Here is a 19820-nt window from a genome sequence, read left to right on the forward strand (position 1 = left end):
TCAGTATCTGGTTAGCTGTTATCAACACATGTGGATAAACAATAACTGACCTCCAGCTGGCTCTGTGCTGGTGTGTTGGTGGCACTAGTGTTGATGTCCCACAGGGTGGGCACCGTGTCCAGGGTGTTTGTGCTGATAAAAGACTGGGCATCAGCATACTCTGACAGTGAGTCAGCCGGTGACGAGAACAGGGAGTTGGTGGAGAGGTCATCAATGCAGGAGAGGTCCTGGAGAGATGGGAACAATCATAATATTAACCTGGTGGCACTCCTTCACAGTTGACCAATATATGACAAACTCTTATCACACACAGATTTCATCCTAATAAAACAATGAAAAACGGACTATAAAAAAACCTATAACTTTGGTGGCAATGTATCAATATATTTAATTTGAAACCATTTTGCATATATAGTTATTCCATGTTGTCCATATTATTTGTGTGTCCAGGAGGGAGGTAATATCTTAAATCTTGTGAATCACTTTTTTTTCACAATTTTAATTCACAACTTTTGAGTCTGTACATCAACATTTAGCCATTTCAAAAGTGTCAAAACCTTGGATAAATTAAAATAGGTTTATGTTTTGGTGACCTATAAAGATGAATGATGAGGAACTGATCGATAGACGTACATATCCATGTCAACAATTGTACAGACTTTCAGATACAGTAAAAATTAGGTTGAAGGGACATCAGAATTGGATCTGCCCGTAACTGAGATTTTGAATAGATTTCTCCCAGTGTGATTGAGTTGTACACCTCTTAAAATTAGAAATATCTCAATGTTGAGAGAGCATGATCTGGGGATTATAATCCATGCGTTTGTTTTCATGTTTTAAGAAGGAACTGTCTCGCCTGCAGTTGATATAGAACTCTGCAGTGAGAATTCTGACCGGCTCTAGTAGAACTCTCATTTCTCTGATCCTTGAAATCTCTTCACTAGCTTCCAGTTTTCTTTCAGGATCAATTTAAAATGCTGGTTCTTACTTTCAGATCTATTCATGGTCAGGCTCCTCCCTACATCAGTGATCTGATCCAGCCTTACACCCCAGCTCGGGCTCTTAGGTCAGTGGATCAGAATCTGCTGATGGTTCCGTGCACACGGATCAGGACCAGAGGAGAGAAATCCATCCAGGCTGTTGCTCCTAAACTTTGGAACTTCGATCTTCCTTTCTCTGCGCTTGAGGGAGTATACTGACTCTTTCAAAAAACATCTTAAGACCTTTTTATTCGTGCAGGCTTTTCCTTGATTCTCTAAGACTCCTGTGTTTGTATCGGTGGTGTCTTGACCTTGTAAGTATATATTTTATTGGGTATTGTTTAAGCGCTTTGTGACCCCGTTCTAGAAAAGCGCTCTAAAAATATGACACATGTATTATAGATGCTTCATAGACGTAAGGGGAAATAATTGAAATGATCATGAGTGAATGACGCTGGGTTTACTGACGCGTTTATATTTCGTAGTTCAAATATCCGAAAAAATGGCCTGGAAGTTGATGCTTGTTGGGAAGAGGGCCTCCTCTAAGAAAGAACATCTTATCTGAGCTTGACGGTCTGTGATTGATCTTCAACTCTTTCATTTTCTCCCAAGCTTGTGTGCATGCGAGTGTTTAGTTTCCTGAGGACATGAAGGGGCATGAAATGTGAAAATCAGTCTCTCAGAGTTTCCCTCTAGATGTCTGAGTGGAGTTCTGGCCATTTGTTTCACAGGAGTGGATTAAAGAAGTCTGACTATTACACTGAATTAATCTTTCAAGAAACATGTATGCTACTCTTTATTTTTAGCTACAATGTCCCCTCACTGTTCACACATTCCTACATTTGTAAGGCAGATTGAAAGTGGAAGACAAAAGGTTTCCATTTCCAAGGTGTTAATGTAGACGTTTGACACAGCTAGACTAGTATTTGATAAGATAATTATTACAATTTAATGTGAAAAAGACGTTCACAATAATTACTTTAATCATGTTTGTCATTTCACTCTGACTGTTGTAGAGGTCACAAACCAAAACACGCCTGAATTGACTAGCATGCTAATGCAGTTGTTCAGCAGAGCAGAACATTTCCCGCAGCAGACTTGTACCTAGAGCGAGTTTATCCCCCATTTCAGAATCTGGGTCCTGCTGCCAAACACAGATAAGGTTGAACTCAAACTGCTCTGATGGCAATCTTGCTCCTCTACCGAGCGATAGAACTACTCTTCTCATCGCAGACCTGGAAATGTTTGGAATTCTAAAAGCATCTAGCTCTCGTTTAGATCAGACTGCTGACTAAATGTTTTTTACCATAACCCATAACAGGAATTCAAAAATGTCCATGTGTTTCAGAATGCAAAGAATCCCGGGGCTCTGTACTAAGAATCGAGTACATTTCCAACCAAAATTGCTGTACACTCACATTCAGAAAATGATTTGGGAACAAAAATATTCAGATTTATGAATCTCTGCATGCCCAAGAAATCAAGCCCATTTCCTTTGTGTGTATATATATATGTGTGTGTGTATATATGTTGAATTCAGCTCAGATGTGTGCATCCCATTCCACGCCTCCATGGAAATCATGTTTAAATGAACCTGGGATTCCCCTCCGACCAATCAGAAAAAAACAAGATGTAAACATTAATTCAGGATGAATTTTAGAGTTACTATGCATTGCTTTTACACTATTGGCATAGATTAGACATTGTTTTAAATTGGCGATGATGTGCTCTGGTTGTTTATATTTTACACCAAGGGTTATTGGCACAAATAAATAACTTGCAGAGACGATCAGGGCTTTTAAGAAACATCTTAAGATGAAGTTAACAAAAAATACTGCAAATTAGTAACTGAAAGCACTGTAGTCCAATGTATACAATACACAATCATTTGATGTTCTTATATAAATGTGTGTTTAAGGAGACATGTCACAGATCACATGAGGAAAACTTGTTCTTGCTGAATTCAGCAACAATTTGATATGAAGGGGTGACATGTGGGTGATGCCCTTTCATACAAGTAGCATTGGTTATTATAATGCATTCATATCTTAAAAGAAATGAGATGGTGTCCGTACAAGATATAGACTGGGATGCAGAACCATGATTTCCAGGCACTTGTAACTTGCCAAGAATTTGGTGAATTCAATAATTAATTTGATCCTAAAATGTTCTTCACTTTGATTTCAAATTCCGAAGCAGTTGGAAAAGCAACAAGAGTCTCACACAAGGAAAATGTAATCTGGCTGACTGAATTTTCACCCCTCCTGTTGCAAATATGGAACCTTTTATAAAACCACATTTAAAAAAAAAAAAGGTTGCCATTTTTCATTTACTAGTGGTAGCTCCAATAAGTAAGCATATGTTTACTCGAATCAGCAAGGTACTTTATACAAAATGTTCTTTTGACAGATGTTTTTATGCCATAAAAGAGCATTTCTACAAATGTAAAGCCAAGAAAGTTTTTTTTACCTGAAAAAACTATTTCAGAGCTATTCATGGTCAGGCTCTTCCTTACATCAGTGATCTGATCCATCCTTACACCCCAGCTCGGGCTCTGAGGTCTGTGGATCAGAATCTACTGATGGTTCCACGCACACAGTTCAGGACCAGAGGAGAGAAATCCTTCCAGGCTGTTGCTCCTAAGCTTTGGAACGATCTTCTTCTCTCTTTGCGCTTGATGGACTCTATTGACTCTTTCAAGAAACATCTTAAGACGTTTTTATTTGTTCAGGCTTTTCCTTGATTTTCTGGAACTCCTGTTGTGTTAAAGTTTAAAGTGTATATACTTTATTGAATATGGTTTAAGTGCTTGGTGACCTGGTTCTGGAAAAGCACTATATAAATAAAAATTACTTTATTATGCCATTACGGTATTAACACAATTACATTATTAACTCCAACTGTATTAACCATTAAGAGACCAGAATAAGTATTTACAATTCCAAAGGTGCTTCCTCCATCGTTTCATCTCCTGATCTGTAACGCTTAAGGTTTCCAGGGCTTTCCCCTCCCACTGCCAACTTTCTTCTATTCCCTCTCCAATTTGCCTGCAGCTCATTTAATAAGCATGTCTCACAAACTATAGCAGCCTGAAAGCAGCTTTTAGACTAGACAAGTTTCTTTTAAGATACGTCTGTGAGCCTTTACTCTGTCACAACCATCAGACCTTGAGAATGTTCTCTTGTGCGTTTGTCTAAAACATTTACCAAAAAGTACTTGGAGCTGAATGCAAAGGACATTTAACCATTGCTATTACAAACAGCAGATTGTTGGGATAGACTGACAAGATTCGTCTTTTCCTAATTCGAGCTACTTTTATTTCCATAAACATTTTTTTTCTTTCACATAATACCCAAAAATACTAGTTTTCTCTTCCAAAATACTTTTCTACCTCCGTCTCCAAGTACATATAAAAACTGGAAAATGGTTGTTTGAGAAAATATGAAAAAGGTCAAAGACAATGGCAACAAAACTTTCTCGCAGAGAGCTTTGTAAATATTCCAAAAGTTAATTCAAGCAGCTACTTGGGCAGTACTACTTCATTTGATTTCTCCCTGTGAATTACCACATAAATCATGTGTTAAAGTGTAATTTAGCATTCATAGGGCAAAAAAGGTTTCCCAGATATGTCCTTAAAAGTAATTTATAGATTGATGACTTTAATGTAAATAATTTAAACACACACAAGTCACATGAAGCAAAGACCAAAACTGTTGTGGTCTTTGCTTCATGTGACTTGTGTGTGTTTAAACAACAAATGCTGTCCTGAAAATGTATAGAGAAATAAAATGTTCCAGGAACTTTGTCAGCAGGATTTCTCTATGGCTTTTGTGTGACAGTAGACAATTCTAGCTCCTGACCAGACATCATTATTGCTCTTTTAGAATCTGAACCTTTTATTGTCAGTGTCAATAACACAACATAGGCTTTTTTGTGGCAACGGTACAGAACAAAAAATAACATGTATTCTGATCCACCTGCTTAAATACATGATCCATATGTGACATATCAGGCGTGATTGTGACGGTTCAAGCTGCAATCTCACAAAAAGGGTTGTGATTAAATTGAGGGAACTGACCCTGCTAAAGATCTCCAAGGATAAACTCTTTGATTTTAAACAGATGTGAGAGCTTAATGATATAACCTTTTGGTGGTTATTTACATAAAACGACATGTCAAACTCAAGGCCAGGATCCAAATCATTTTATGTGGCCCACCAGAAGGTTTGCTAGTAGATTAATTTTCATGTTGTGACATATTATCGATTTCTACAATATTACAGAAAATTGAAGTTGAGGGAAGTAAGTTTGTTTGGGAAACATAGGCGAAGATGATAAAGAAATTGAATATAAAGAAATAATTAGTACTTGCCGTTACAGGCAGTTTGAGAATTCGTATGTACATACACAGTAAATAACTAATGTGCGCCATGAAAGTGTTCTTTTTTGAGCTCACCTCTTCAGCTTTCATAATGGATCCCTTTCTTTCACTTCATTCACAGATCTGTTATTAATTCCACTGGAGACAAAGGGTGACTTAAAAAATTAAGTTATATTATTACCGCTTTAATAAAAAAAAATACTCCAAATTGTGTGATGAAGAAACAAAGACACGCAAAGTGAACAAAGCATTAAAAGCCTCTATCAAAGATGTTTGCTGATTTAAGGGAAATAAAAAAATGCACACACGTTATTGGTGGTAATGCACCTTTACGTTCTTTTCCAAACTCCATAAAACAAGATGGAGTTATTTATTAACCAGGTTAAATGACATTGTTTGATAGGATGTCCTTTATTTCTAAGATAGGGAAACATTTTTTGCCTTGACCCGTTTTTTTTTTAGAAGGCATGCTTCCTCAAGTACATAAAGGATATCACATTTCCTCCTACCTAGAAGACAAAAGTGAACTAGTGTACACATTCTATTGGATGTGTGTGAGTAAAAAGAATGGTCTCAGATGTACCGTATGAGACTTGGTGCATCTACTAGAAGCCAGTTCTAAACATGCAAGGTGGATTCCTCATGTTCACATTCATTCACAAAGCACCATAGAAAGAAAGGGTGTAATGTAATGCCTACTTAATTTAAAGAGCATTATAGATCTTCTGACTTCAGGTATTTTACACAATTGCAAGATAATTTGTATATAATTGAGAGCGTATTAGACTCAATCAATATATTAAGCCGCTCTTAATAGCTAATTACAGACATTGTGGAAACGCTCTAAATAACCTTCCCTTCGGGCTATTTTTTCCCCCAGGATTACAGCAAAAATGAACAAACTGAAAGGCCTGGGCTTTAAAAACAATGAGTGTCCCAATAGTAACTATATAATTGTTTGTCACACAAATGACACACAAAGGAAGTGACCTTATTTAGTCTGTACGCCGACTACAAAATGCCGGATAAAAGACGAAATAAAATACAATTGCATTGCAGTTGCCATTTCTTCTTTTTGTTGAAAATAAAATTGTAAGTCATCATTAAAAATGTCTGTGTCTATCTGTGTATGTCATAGTTTCAACACAGAAAGAGCAGACTTTATGACTACAAGCTGAGCTGCCAACTCATGTGCCGTCATCATTGTTTGCTCAATTCCCGTAAGCTGCACACATCAGTCATGCTCCATGTTGGCAGACAAAAGGCATCAGCAATTCATCTGTTGCAGCAATAAGTAAGCTATTAAATAAACTTAGAAGAGCAAAAAGCTAATTACTATGCATTGAAGATTTTTTAATGATCTGTAAAGGATAATTTGCACCGTTAATAGAATGATGTCTCCACCTTCAATCAAATAAACAGTATATATATATTTTTAAAAGAGCAACTTGAAATTCTTGTTTTCTTATTGCTTTACAGGAATATTTTAAAACATCAATGTTATCAAAATCATGTTTAATCAACAAATGGGATTTATTGGAATATACATATCTTAAATAATTAAAGCTATTTTTTCATGTAATATTATGTGCCATCCGGTGCTTTTTAATCTAAAGGGGAATTTAACATTCTCCAGGAGTCTACTAGATTAACTGGTTTGGGCACTTTCAGCAGCTTTCCAAAAGAGATGTGTGACTGTTTCCTTATCGGCCCAGGAAAGAAAGGTGTACAACTTTCAGGAAGTCACAATAAAAATGCTGCCAGGAAAATTGTGATACAATTTTCTTCAGGTCTTATTTGCATATTTCTTAAAGAGCCCGCTGCTTCCTGAAGAAGACACTTTATTAAGGAAGGCAACGCTTCTTAAAATTTGCAGTACATTTGAGATTTATATATAAACGTACACTACAAAACAAACACAGATTGTGTTTTTCACACTTTTGACCATACAACAAATCCATTTCTAACTGATCAAACTAGATTGTTGTACTAAACATGAGCAGAAATAATATTAACCCCTAATTCATTTTTGTGAAGGGGTTTAAGTATGTAATAAACATTGATAGAAGTGAACCCTACCTCTGGAAGGGGTCGCCCCAGCTGTTTGTACAATTTAATCCAGATCTGCATGTGAGACATGGGTCCAAACGCTGCTGCGAGAAGGTAAAACGCATACACTCCTTTTCACCTTGTGTCATCTGTGACGACAACTGCTGCCATGAGCTCGCTCTGGTGCAGAAACTCACTGCAAATGGTGCAATTCAATCCAGTGACACTCCAGAGTCCCGTCAGAGTTGACTATGAATCAACCCAAACATCTGTCTCTACCACTGGTGCACTGGACAGTGTACCGGTTAAGATCCTCTAAAACATGCTTCTAGCATTGCCAGAGCAGTCAAGGCTTTGCTTGCTAAGTCATACTTTTAAAGAACATCCCCAACAAGCTCAAAAGGGTGGTTTAAGGGTAGGTGAGTGAGGAAAAAGAGCAGTGAGAGGGGGAGGTGAGACATTGAGAGAGTGAGAGAGAGAGAGAGAGAGAGAAAGGGAGGGAGGAGGGGGAGGAGCTTTCAGGAAATGATGCTTTTGTTGGTAAGAGACTAGAGTTACTGGCAGTCAGGCCCATTTTACTGTACGTGGTGTAACTCAACCGCATTTGTAGTGTAAACAGTGTTGCATTTTAGACTGGCCACTCCTCACACCCCTGCTGCTTACCGCTACATTTAATGGGCCCGGGGCACCATTTAATGATTATTATTTTTAAAGACTGACTCCCTGCCTGGCAGTTTGTCTTACTTGGGAGTCTCAATGATGTCAGTGAACTGTTCATTAGAAGTTTTCATGTTATCTAGTAAAATGGAAAATACTTTTTTGATAAACTAATGACCTTATTTGCATTTTCTAGCCTTAAACCTTGTGTTACCTTTACCTTTTAAAAGGATTGGATTAGCATGTTATAGGCATTGTACAGTTTTAATTGGTTTAAGTAATCATTGTATAATATACCGTTTATTGATGGTGGTAATTATTTAGTATGTACGCGTTTTTGTTTATATGATGCATTTATATGGAAATATGCTAAACAAATGCAAATGCAATATACTACATCATATTATGTAATATGCGTTTTTAGGATATGGATGTAGTATATTTTTATTTGTATAATTCTATGTCTTTTAAAGATATGCATCTAGTGAATGTTGTTCTTTTCTCAAAGCCAACTTAATACAATTGCAGTTAATAAATGAAAAAGTTGAGCAAATTAAACAAATTATAGACTAAAATAACTTCATTGAGGTGGACAATTGTATGTACAGGTAATTACTGTGACCACAGCAAGCAATTAAACTGTAAAGGTATGTTGCCGACATTATGGCATCGGTGGCTTCAGATTCTTCAGCTATTTTTTTGTTAATCCATTGTTAAGCCGTAAATTAAACATTTCCGGGCCGTTACATTGCACAAAGAAAAAACTAAAATCTGATTTTTCCGCCACTGCTGGCCAAAGATGAAAGATTAATATTTTTGGAAAAAATAATGCAATTTCAATATTCTGTGATAAACAGTGTGACTGTTCAAAATCCTTTCTGCCAGGAAAGCATGATGTCAAGCATCTGCGATGAGCATCTCTACTGATCTAAGGGAGAGCTAAGACTTTCAGAGACGGCATGGCGCCGCTCCACTGTGTCATCATTCTATGAGTGAGAATCATCCATCTAATGTGGGTTAATAATGGAAATCTTTTAGATTTTTGGCATAATGAAAATATAAGGGCTTTTATTAAGGAGTGGTAAATCATTTAATTATCTGGAATTAAATGTGTATACACCTGGTTCATGGCCAGTTTCAAAAACAAGGCACACAGGGTTTTTTGTCCGTGCGTGTAGATATGCATTTTCAAAATCAGAGACAAATAAATGTATTTTACCTGGCATCATTTCTACCATGAAACGGACTAACAAAAATGTGAGGATTTTGAGACTGCTCAAATATCCATATTGAAATTTTTACAGCTTATTTTTTTCAAAAGGAATTTGAATGGTTTACTTTAAGAGTAAACATAAATTAGGAAAAGAGCAGGTATAAAACATTGTTTTCAGGAGTTTTTATGATGCATTCAAGGTAAATTAGGTATTTGTCAACTAAAAATATAAAACAGTTTTACTCAAATGCCTATGTAAAAGTCTGCAATCTTGCATCATCAAACATAACTTGATAATGTTTGATGTGTTGGTAAGTAGAGTAGCTAGGAAAGTTAAATGACGTATACACTGTCCTGAGTTCACAAGAAAAAAAAAAAAAAATCTTGAAGGTTAGCCAAACAAAGATTGGTTCAGTTAATGGTAAAAAAAAATGTACCCGCTCCCTCCAGTAGACAATGGTAATTACAACAGGAAAAAGATTAAATAAAATTCAACATTAACTTTTCTAAGTAAATCACGGATATAAATTTCCATTCTACAAGAAAATGCTGAGTCTTGTAATTCTAATAAAAAATCCATTTCAATTCCCTTAAAGAGGATTAAGTCTGTATTTTACTACAATGTAAAATGGCAGCCAGGTACAAGTAAGGACTGAATGGTAAGTTTCAGCAAATAATTTGTACAACACATCCGGAAAACATCAGCGATCGCGAGATATGAATAATGACAGATCATTCAATTAAATCATTTTAAACAAATGTGCCTTCAAGCCTCGAAGTGAGCCAGGCATGTAAAGCAAACCCAAGATTGAGTAATAGCGGACGTTTTCTCCCATTCTGAAACAGATTCCAATCAAACAAATTGCCTACATACAAGGGAATTTGTATTCAGTAAGGCTATATATATATGTGTAGCCCTATATATAGAGTGGGAACCACATTATCTACGACCACTAACTAGCTGAGAAATGCGTTAACTTTATTGACCTCCAGGAGTACACAAAACCTTGATGAAGAAAGCCCATTAACATTACATATACATACACATAGTATAAAAAATGTAGACACAAATGAAGACATTATCATTACAGAGCAGAACCTTAAAACAAGTGAAGAAAAATTTTAAAACCAACCTGGGAGAAATCACCATTTCTCGGAAGGCCAAGGCTGGGAAAATCAACATCAGGGAACCCAGAGTACATGTCCATGCGTACATCTGAAGTGGAGGTTGTAGTGCTGCTGCTGTTCAAGTGGTATTGCCTGAAAGAGGGAAAAAAAAAATCAGCCGATTTCCTGGGAAACAATGATTCAGTTTCTAGTTTAAGAAAAGGTCTTATCACTGATTACTGCCAGGAATTATGTTTACTAATCAAAAACATATTTGTAGGTGGCAGGAACATTTATTTTATCTTTGAACTTCACCACAACAAGATGCAAAATAAAACAAAATTGAGTTTAGTTCAAGCAAAGATACAATGAAATAAATAATTTCTACCTGGTCAGAAGATCCATAGTCAAAACTCAACAACCATATTGTTCCTTCAATCGCAGTACTAATCAACTACATACAAAGAGTTTTTGACACAGCTTTATAAAACTCACACATGTATAAAGGCTCTCAGAATGAAAGCAAAACCAAACCCATGCTTTTGTTTAACTGTAAAAAAAAAAAAACACCTTTACTTTGTCCACCAATCACGTGCCAAGGATAAGCTCAGGAGGATTTCCCTGTGTCCTCAGATCAGGGGCAAAGGTGGATGAATACTTCAGTAAGTAACACACCCAAGCAATAAATGATAAGTCTTTCCTTTTATTTATCCGTGGAAGCGTCATTTAGACGGTGCAATGCTTACCAATACACCACCTTAATGTTAGAAAATATATACATATGGACAAAAATGATTTCCAAAATGACACAAGTACACCTTACCTCACCTGACCTTTAACAATACATTCAAACAAATGGTTTCAGTTCAAGAAAAAGTATGCCTAAGGAAGTCAACAAACTGGAAAGATTCACAAACAGATGAGTCATCATTACATTTTCAATTAAATGTATAAAATACAGGAGACTGGAGACACTAAGAAAAACATGGATCAGTGCAGAGTGACATCCAGGGATTGGTTTATCTGATCCACATTATTTTAAACAATCTAAAAAAGTAAGAGTAAATTGTTTTCATTCTGTCTCTACCTCCTCCACCAAGGCCGTCGTTGTTGTCCATTACAAGCTACATCTTTACTAGCCGATTGAGGTTTTTTGTTATATCAGGACCCAATTATGATTTGTCAAAGCCCATGTGACAGTAGACTATTCTATATCTGGTGACTTGTTTAGTCCTGCAAGTAAAGCTTTTTAAACACCCTTTCTACATTCCAACTACCATCAAACATTACACAACAACATGAAATGAATGCGTCTAAATGACTAAATGTTTTTCACTTCAAAATCATTCACATAAATGTTGATAAATGTTGCGATTTTGTGTGTCACATCACAAGCGAAAGCACACAACAATCCATGACTTAAGTGATCTGGGTGACAGAAAAATATTTTCATGACATTTCCACAAAAGACAGAGCCGTCGTGTCTATAATAAAAAAAGGATGACGTCAAAGACACTAAAGAGATGGATAGTAAACCTCATCTGTAGATTGTCTTGTGGTATATCATGGATTTGGACTGAAAACTGGATGCAAGATATTGTCAACATCAATTTAGGTCAAATACAACTCTAAAGCGGCAGCATCGTCCCCAACAATAAAAACAAGGTACCTCCTGGTAGAATCAACTTACTAAACAGCACTTAATTTATGAAGACAAGTGATACAGTTGAAATATTAAAAGATAAAAACATGTAAAGCAAGGGTCTATTCATTCACTTACTGGTTTCCAGATTGCATAGGGCAGTGTATGCTGTATCCAGCCTGCTGAGGGAAAGATCCCCAGGAACCAGAGGATGCGTAACTCTGAAGGAAGAAGAGTTTTGTATTGTCATTTCAAACCGCAACTCTTTCCTGATGAGTGAGTCTCAGACAAATCAGATCGAGCAGAAGAGCTGCCCAATTCAGGATTAGGGTGTAGAAAGTATCAAAACACTTTTTTGGGATGGTTTCACAATTGTTATTGTTAAAGATCATTATGGTCATTTTTAAATGTGAATCAAGATATACAAGATTACATTTAAATAAATGACAATCCTAGGATACATGAAAAAGGATTGGGATTCTGTCAAATATGTTACAAATCAAGTCAAGTACTCTTTGGGAAGTAAAAATCTTGCTCATTTATTACACGTATTGCATTACTTCTTAAAAGTTGGGAAAATACCTCCATGTTGGATGGGGTCACTGAGAACAAGTTGCTGTCCAGCTGAGGGCCTTCTGGATGCAGGTAGTTCTCCGCGTCCATGGCCAGCGGTAACGGAATGATGGGCATCAGACCACAGTCCCACACATGACCACCAGGTGCCTTTACACTACACAGACCAAACTGCCATCCACGTACTGGCTGTGTCCCCAGTTTGTTCTTTTAACACCGGTGAATGTCCCCCATGACCTGTCAAAGATGTTTTGGAAAGGAAAGACAACACATTAGATGCTGCAACTATGTGCTTTAAACAGTGTTCTCCCCAGAAAAATGGAACAGGATGGCGCTGGGGGGTGGTGCACCCCCCCTCTCCTGGGGTTAAAGCTCCAAGTTGCCTGTTTGAAAGACAAATGGAGGCAATTTCCTGGGAGTTAGCTTTAAAAGTACAGTCTAATGTCCGATTCGCACGGGATAAGTATTAATAATAATGTAACAATTACGGAGAATGTCTCAGTTTAAATCCCTTGTGAATGCGCATGTCTGTGAACTGTAATGTAATAATTCCGTTGCAAATTACCTTATCTAATGTAAAGATTCCCAAGTTTTGTACAAAGACACACACACTGATTAGTACAATAGAAATCCAAGATTAATTTAAGAGACAGTTAAAGCAACACATTAGTTGCCCTTTAAGAAACAAATGAGCCCACCCCTACTCTTGCACTGATTAATTATTGAGAAAACTAGATAATGCATGTTCTTTCTCAGACACTTTACCACTTTTTGAGATGACATGTAAAAACTAAGCACCAGTGTAATACAAACTAAATGAACTACAGCCCCTCACATAATTTGCTCCCAAATCCATAGTGTAGGTGGCGCGTGTACCCTGGGGACAAGGCTTAGGTAATAAATTCTAATGAAGTTCATAAGGGTCTAAATAAGAGGGCCTTTGTGTGTCTGGGGCATATGAATAAGTGTGACAGGGAGGCAGTGTAGCCCCTACATATTCAGCCAATAGACACAAAGGAAAGTTATTTTCCCCACCAAGGTTGCAACTGTGACATCGTCTGAATTTGGAAAAAGGGGGACAGAAACTAGAACTGAACGATTAATTGCATTTGCTATATAATAGCGATTCAAAAATGCGATTATTATATCGCAGAGGTTGCGTTTTTGTTTAACGTTCATTTAATTTTCCAGCCGTCAAAATGACTTGCAGCAAGCGGAGAAAGACTCTTTAACCCATTGATCAGTGAGTCTAGAGAAGCTAAAGAGCAGCAGTAAGAAACAAACTACAACTTTACATCCTGACATAGGTTCGTACATTTGAATCGAGACGCGTGTCTGCAGACATGTCTGTGTGTGTGTGTGTGTGTGTGCACTGCTCTCGTCTCTGCCTGTGAGCGTGTGTGCGCGCACCACCGGTGTGTTTGTGTGTGTTCATCAAAGTTACCTTATGAAATCATACAATTCAAATTGTGTAAATGATAATATATTATTGTGTATGACAGGAAATGCACTCAAACACACGAGAAACTGTGCAAAAATATGCAGTAAGAAAAGAAGAATGACTGACTAGTGTTTTCACTTCCCTTTACTCTGCACTGAAGTTTGATTTATTATTGACTCATAAATATAAATGTTTACATCACACTTTGAGCAAGTTATTTGGAGTAGTTTTAAGTATTCGCAGTGAATGTTATGTTTGTTTACAAGTGAAATTAGAGTAAGTTAACCTTTTCCCTTTTATTTTAAGGTATGCTTAATTTCCCTTTATCATAAAAATTACTTAACTTCATCTTGAGAATCAAAGAGAAATACATTTTAATGTAACGTTAATCATTTATTGTATTAGATCCTCCTCTGCAGAGAAGTTATCATTCTCCGATACTTCTCCCTTGTGTTATTAAAACTAGAAGTACTGTATATCAACCAATTTATAGGTACTAGTCATCACACCCACACATCATCCTTTCACACAACATAATAATAAAGGCATCAGCACAAACATATAGAATAACAAAGTGGTATTTATTCAAATAATTAGTTTGAATAAATAAATACGTTTATCAGCAATTTTGAAACAAAAAGAAAATGAAAGAAAAGAAGCACACTCAGTATAATCATATATTATTTAGAACTACACAAATTATGTAAACAAATCCAATAAACTAGTCTGAATCTGATTCACAAAAGGTGCGCATGCATAGAAGGAGCTTAGAGCAGAGGTCTGGATGACTTTTGTGCATGATCACGGTTTTAAACACTATTTACGTTAGTGATCAACATGATTTAAAGTTAGTTAGTAAACCGTTTCACTGTGTTATGACTATACTGAACTTGTAATAAATTAATGTAATGTATTTTTGTGTAATCATTGATCATCTTGAAGTTTGTGAAATTTAAATTTAATGTAGCATTGCAGTCACAATCAACTCTGCGCTGTCAGCCTTTTATTCAACCATTATTAAACACACTCAATTTGTTGGATTGAGGCAGATTCCAATGATGAAGGCAAGATTAACACTGACAAGAATTTTTTTAATTGTATAAAAATGAACAACAAAAACTATATATTTGCCCTCATTTTTTTTATCTGAATAATCACAGGAAGAAGGTTGACGGTTAGCTTCCCCTACAACCTGCATCCATTATGTCCCGTTCTCATACATGTAGAGCAGGACAAATACTTGTAGTCTAGTTTGGTACATCTCATTGATTCGTCACAACATATACATGATTTGGAAGTGTTATTAGTATTTTTAAGTAAAAAAGGTTAGCGGTATCAATTGGATAGATGGCAAAATGAAACATTCTGAGCAGTGTGGGGCAAAGTGTTCATCTTTTAGTGTCCCGCCACATCATCGCTTCTTTGAGTGTCATCAATAATGATTATTGCCAGAGTGGTTCCTGGAAGACCCCCTCTTTATGGGAAATAGAAAAAGCCTTGTATTACGTCTGAACTCTGCTGTGTGAGGCTAGTAAAGCAACAGCAGAGCAATAATTGTGTTTCTCAAGGAATATTGAAATATATTTCTCAATCAAACCAGTGTTGTTTATGCATTAAATATAAAATTGATATAATTTAACAGAAAAAACAAGATTACCTTTCCTGTCACACTTTCAGAATGGAAAACACATAAATAATAATTACAATGTCCGTCTACATTATGGGTGTAATATCGATATAATGATGTATTGCGATATTTTTATTCATGATACTGCATCAATATTTAATAGCACTATTTCGATATCTTAAATATTATATATATTATTTCCTGTCAGTAATTAAGGTGTTTATAATAATTTATAAGTGGCACGTTTTCTGTAAATACAGATATAAAAAGGTAGGTTATTAGGTCAGTGAAAGGTACTTTACAAATTAAACTTACATACGCGTTTCCCCATTGTCAAATGTTACCACATTTCTATATGTTGCTTGAATTATTTATTTTCTGGATAACCATCTGAATCCACAATTACTTCCTCACTGTAGGGAGCGGTGGCACTTTATTTCCTTAGCTCCAACTGTGTTTGTTGTCAACCGTTATTAGGCGTCCTGTTGAGCTCATTGCCATCGATTAAGGGGGTGTTGGAAAATTTTGATACAATTAATCATGATTTGCATTCAATCACATCTGATTATCTGTTCATTATTTATTTTCAGTTTAATAAGCCTACTTTATTATAAAAAAAATGTTGTTTGGTGGTCCTAAGGAAATCACAGATTCATATCCTTTACCCCATCAAAGTCTTTCAGTAAAAAGAGGATTTCTAAATAAAAAAAAATGTAGACCTGCTCTAAGCATTTTGTGGCAATGGAAAGAATATTTATAGAGAGCGATCCAAGATGTGGGCAGATGACTGGCTCTCTTTGGCATCATGAGGCTTTTGAGAGGTTAAACAGCCACTGTCACTTCAAAACACCAAGATGCGTGTCATTTCTTGCAGCATCCAACATGTGCTAGCAACTTGAGGTGAGAGGGGAGGCCTGCCTGCCTGCGTGTTGGTGGTCCGAGTCAGTATCAATCGCTGCCAGAGCACATGGGGATCATCCAGGGAAATGTGACTTCCTTAATCTGTTAAATCACGATTAACACTCACGAGGAAAGCAACCGCCCTGCCAACCATCCTTGTGTCACATCAAACTCACGCAGGCTGTATTGCAATGCAAACAGTGTTTTAGTAGACAAACTGTATCCTCTGTCCTGTAACCTGCTTATTACATTATTAACCACAGTGTGAGATTAAACCAGCAGATTGGCACCATCATTAACGTTATCACAAATCCAAGTAAACATTGTTTTCTTCAAATCATGAACAGTTTAAAACAAATAATGTATTTATCTCCAAGTGTTTAAATACAACATTTTTATGCAATAACAGAAGATTAATATTCATGAAAATGTAATTTAAAAAAAATCCAGTGATGTAATACAGTCATCTACTAAAAAAACATGTAATTGCATCATTGTGTGCTTGTTTTATATTCCGTTGGCAGCTAAATAGTATTTCATCAGTTTAATTTTAGCATATTATTTATGAACTGGTTTAGGTTCACACACATGGAAGCTCAAAGACAGAATGAAAAAGAAACAAATCAAAGAGGTGTGCTTAATTTCAAGGAAATGAAACATGACTTTCTTACAGAAATGCACAATGGCTTCAATTATTCAAAGTATTGCTCACAGACAATGACTGCAACTCTAACCCTGCTTTATCAGTGTGATGTTCTTTATGCTGGCCCAACAAAGACTTAATAGCTGATTCTCTCTAAAGTGGCAGATGTATAAATCCTTAAGATGTTAAAGATTTATCACTAACAATACAATAAAACACATGATTGCAAATTTATATTTTCACATATTTTGCTAAATAATAGACCAGGAATATTAAACAAAAAATTCCAGAGGGACAGATTTCCTAAAGGACAACTCCTCAACTAATATTGGCTGTTGGATTTTAGGCAAACATAAAAATACATATAAATATAAACAATGCAACATTGACATTTCAACAGCTACATACTCTCACTATAACACTCCTTGTTAACAGGGCAGGCTTAACTCATTGCACATGGGAATTCTTCTTGCATTTGCTTTGTTCAGGTATATTCAGCCCGTAAGTCATTAATTCTTGTTTTCCATGTCAACTTTACCTCACATTGAGAGACCTCTTTTGCATAATTCAAACAGGAGCTTCTCAGCTAACAGTAAAACGCAGGCTATCTCAAACAGCAACACAAAGTGTTAAATGAAACTGCAGTTGCTTTTTGATAACATATTCAATGTTTATTTATGAATAGGCAGAATTAACGGTCTACATTTCTTGAAGGGCCGAACATGGGCGGGGCGGGGCCTTAAAGTTATAGTTCACCCAAAATTCAAACTTCACTCATATTCCACTCACGAGGGTTGGGATTCTTTTTGAAGTTATATGCAAAACTTGATATACATTTTAATGTAGGGATTGGAGCTCAGGTGCTTCATCTTCGTCCAAAAAGACAAACTTAAAAAACACCCAATTACCTTCTGTAACTTGAAGCAGTGACACGATGTCTGTATTCTAAGTTGTCTATATAACAATACATTAAGTTCAGTTGCAACAATGAGCTAAAGCAAAAAGTAAAACGAGGTAAATGGTGTAACGACTTTAAATGAATGCAAATAAATAAAATTAAACACTCATTAATTGAATAGTGTTTTTATTCTTGTGTTGGCTAAAATCATTATAATTATGAATTATTTATAAAAAGGACCAGAAAACAGCTCAATCATTTAAACACATCTTACATTATTAATTACCGTTTTTTTTTTTTTTTACAACCACAAAGGTCCTTCATTTCCTTCAGCAGGCATTTTCACAAAATAACATAAAGCAGGAATATACAATCATTCCAAAAATGGGTTTGTGGCACAATGACAAAAAAACATTAAAACGTTTTAAAGCAGGAGAATACATAAATAATGTATAAAATGAAAAGGGTATGTGGTCATTTCACACTCCTCTGGCAGGACTCTCACAGCAGATTTTCCCTTATGTAAACTTTGTGGAATGGTTTACTAGCCACATTAATAGATTTTTAAAGATAAAAAAATGAAGATTTGGAAATTTATGTCAAGGATCAGAAATCTTATTTATTACTTACTTATATATTACTTTACCCTATAATCAGGAATTACAGTCTACTGAGATCAGCGGTCCTTATTTGAGGACAAACTGATCTGGAACGACCACCAGCCATTACAAACAGATCAAAGCCAAACCAGATTAAAGGCAGTCAGGGCCATTTAGCTGCTTCTTTGCCCCATTTTCCTATGTCACCCAATCTCCTGAGCAGAGAAATGATAACATACTCTTGGCAAGCATAGTTCTGAGCATTGGTTGCGTTAACTTCAGCATGTTTACACATATTGTATTACATTTACTGTTCACTTTACTATCTTTTGCCATATAAAAGAAAAAAGTATATTTTATATTTAAAAGGGGCTGATTCAAAACGAAAATTTCCCTATTCTGAAGTATGTCACTATAAGTATGTTCTTTGCTAAATGTATGACATTTATGAATATCAGAAATAAATACTTAATCATTCATTTGGCTGTCTTCGTTTCGAGATAATTTCCAGTGGTGAAATTCAACAGGGAAAGAATGACATGGCTTCTGCGCTTCACGTACAAAGCCTTAAGTCACTAGTAACTGCCAAAGTCACATGACTTTAAAAAATAAACAATGGTTGTTAGGGGAAACAACTCCAGTAGCACAAGGGTTGATAACACCAGTGCCGTTAAACCCAATACATCATGATACAAAAGCGATTCAGCATTTTCCTTCTTTTGTATAAAATACTTTTCCAATCAGAGACTTGAACCATCAATGTACGTGCAAAAGGGTCCTGCAGGGGAAGCAGATGATGGCCTCTTTTTGAAAGTAAAGTAACCAAATATAAGGGTGGGGAAACATCATTTTTTGTTACATTTCTGTCTTTCAAAATAAATTTGTCCCTTGTATACAAGTTAAACTCTTTCTCAAAAGCAATGTTAATAAAAATAAAAAATTCTTATGCACTTGGAGAAACCAAAGAGTTGTAAAGGATGTGTTTGACTAGATTGGCTTATGACAAGTTCAAACACACAAACTGACTCAAATTAATCTTTAGATATTTACATTAATAACATGGAACATTAACATTGAGTTAATGTCTTAAAGCAAATACAATGATAGAGAA

At 35.9% G+C, this 19820-nt stretch overlaps 1 protein-coding gene across 2 annotated transcripts in view; it reads right to left on the reverse strand.

Moving 5' to 3' along the window:
- sbno2b (strawberry notch homolog 2b) overlaps positions 1 to 19820 on the reverse strand; it is a 40666-nt gene that overhangs the window by 16050 nt on the left and 4796 nt on the right. The window contains exons 2-5 of one of the 2 annotated variants that reach the window (XM_087785368.1): positions 12611 to 12838; positions 12167 to 12249; positions 10413 to 10539; positions 51 to 227 (exon numbers count right to left, since the gene is read on the reverse strand). In XM_087785368.1, the coding sequence (XP_087641494.1) occupies positions 51 to 227; positions 10413 to 10539; positions 12167 to 12249; positions 12611 to 12718 (495 nt within the window). In that variant the 5' untranslated portion in view covers positions 12719 to 12838. Of the gene's footprint in view, positions 1 to 50; positions 228 to 7439; positions 7791 to 10412; positions 10540 to 12166; positions 12250 to 12610; positions 12839 to 19820 lie in introns of those variants that run through there. The other variant, XM_087785369.1, reaches the window with a different exon arrangement.

The sequence above is a fragment of the Callionymus lyra genome, chromosome 2 (genome assembly GCF_982586985.1).
Source record: "Callionymus lyra chromosome 2, fCalLyr1.hap1.1, whole genome shotgun sequence".
In the NCBI taxonomy this organism is placed as follows: domain Eukaryota; kingdom Metazoa; phylum Chordata; class Actinopteri; order Syngnathiformes; family Callionymidae; genus Callionymus; species Callionymus lyra.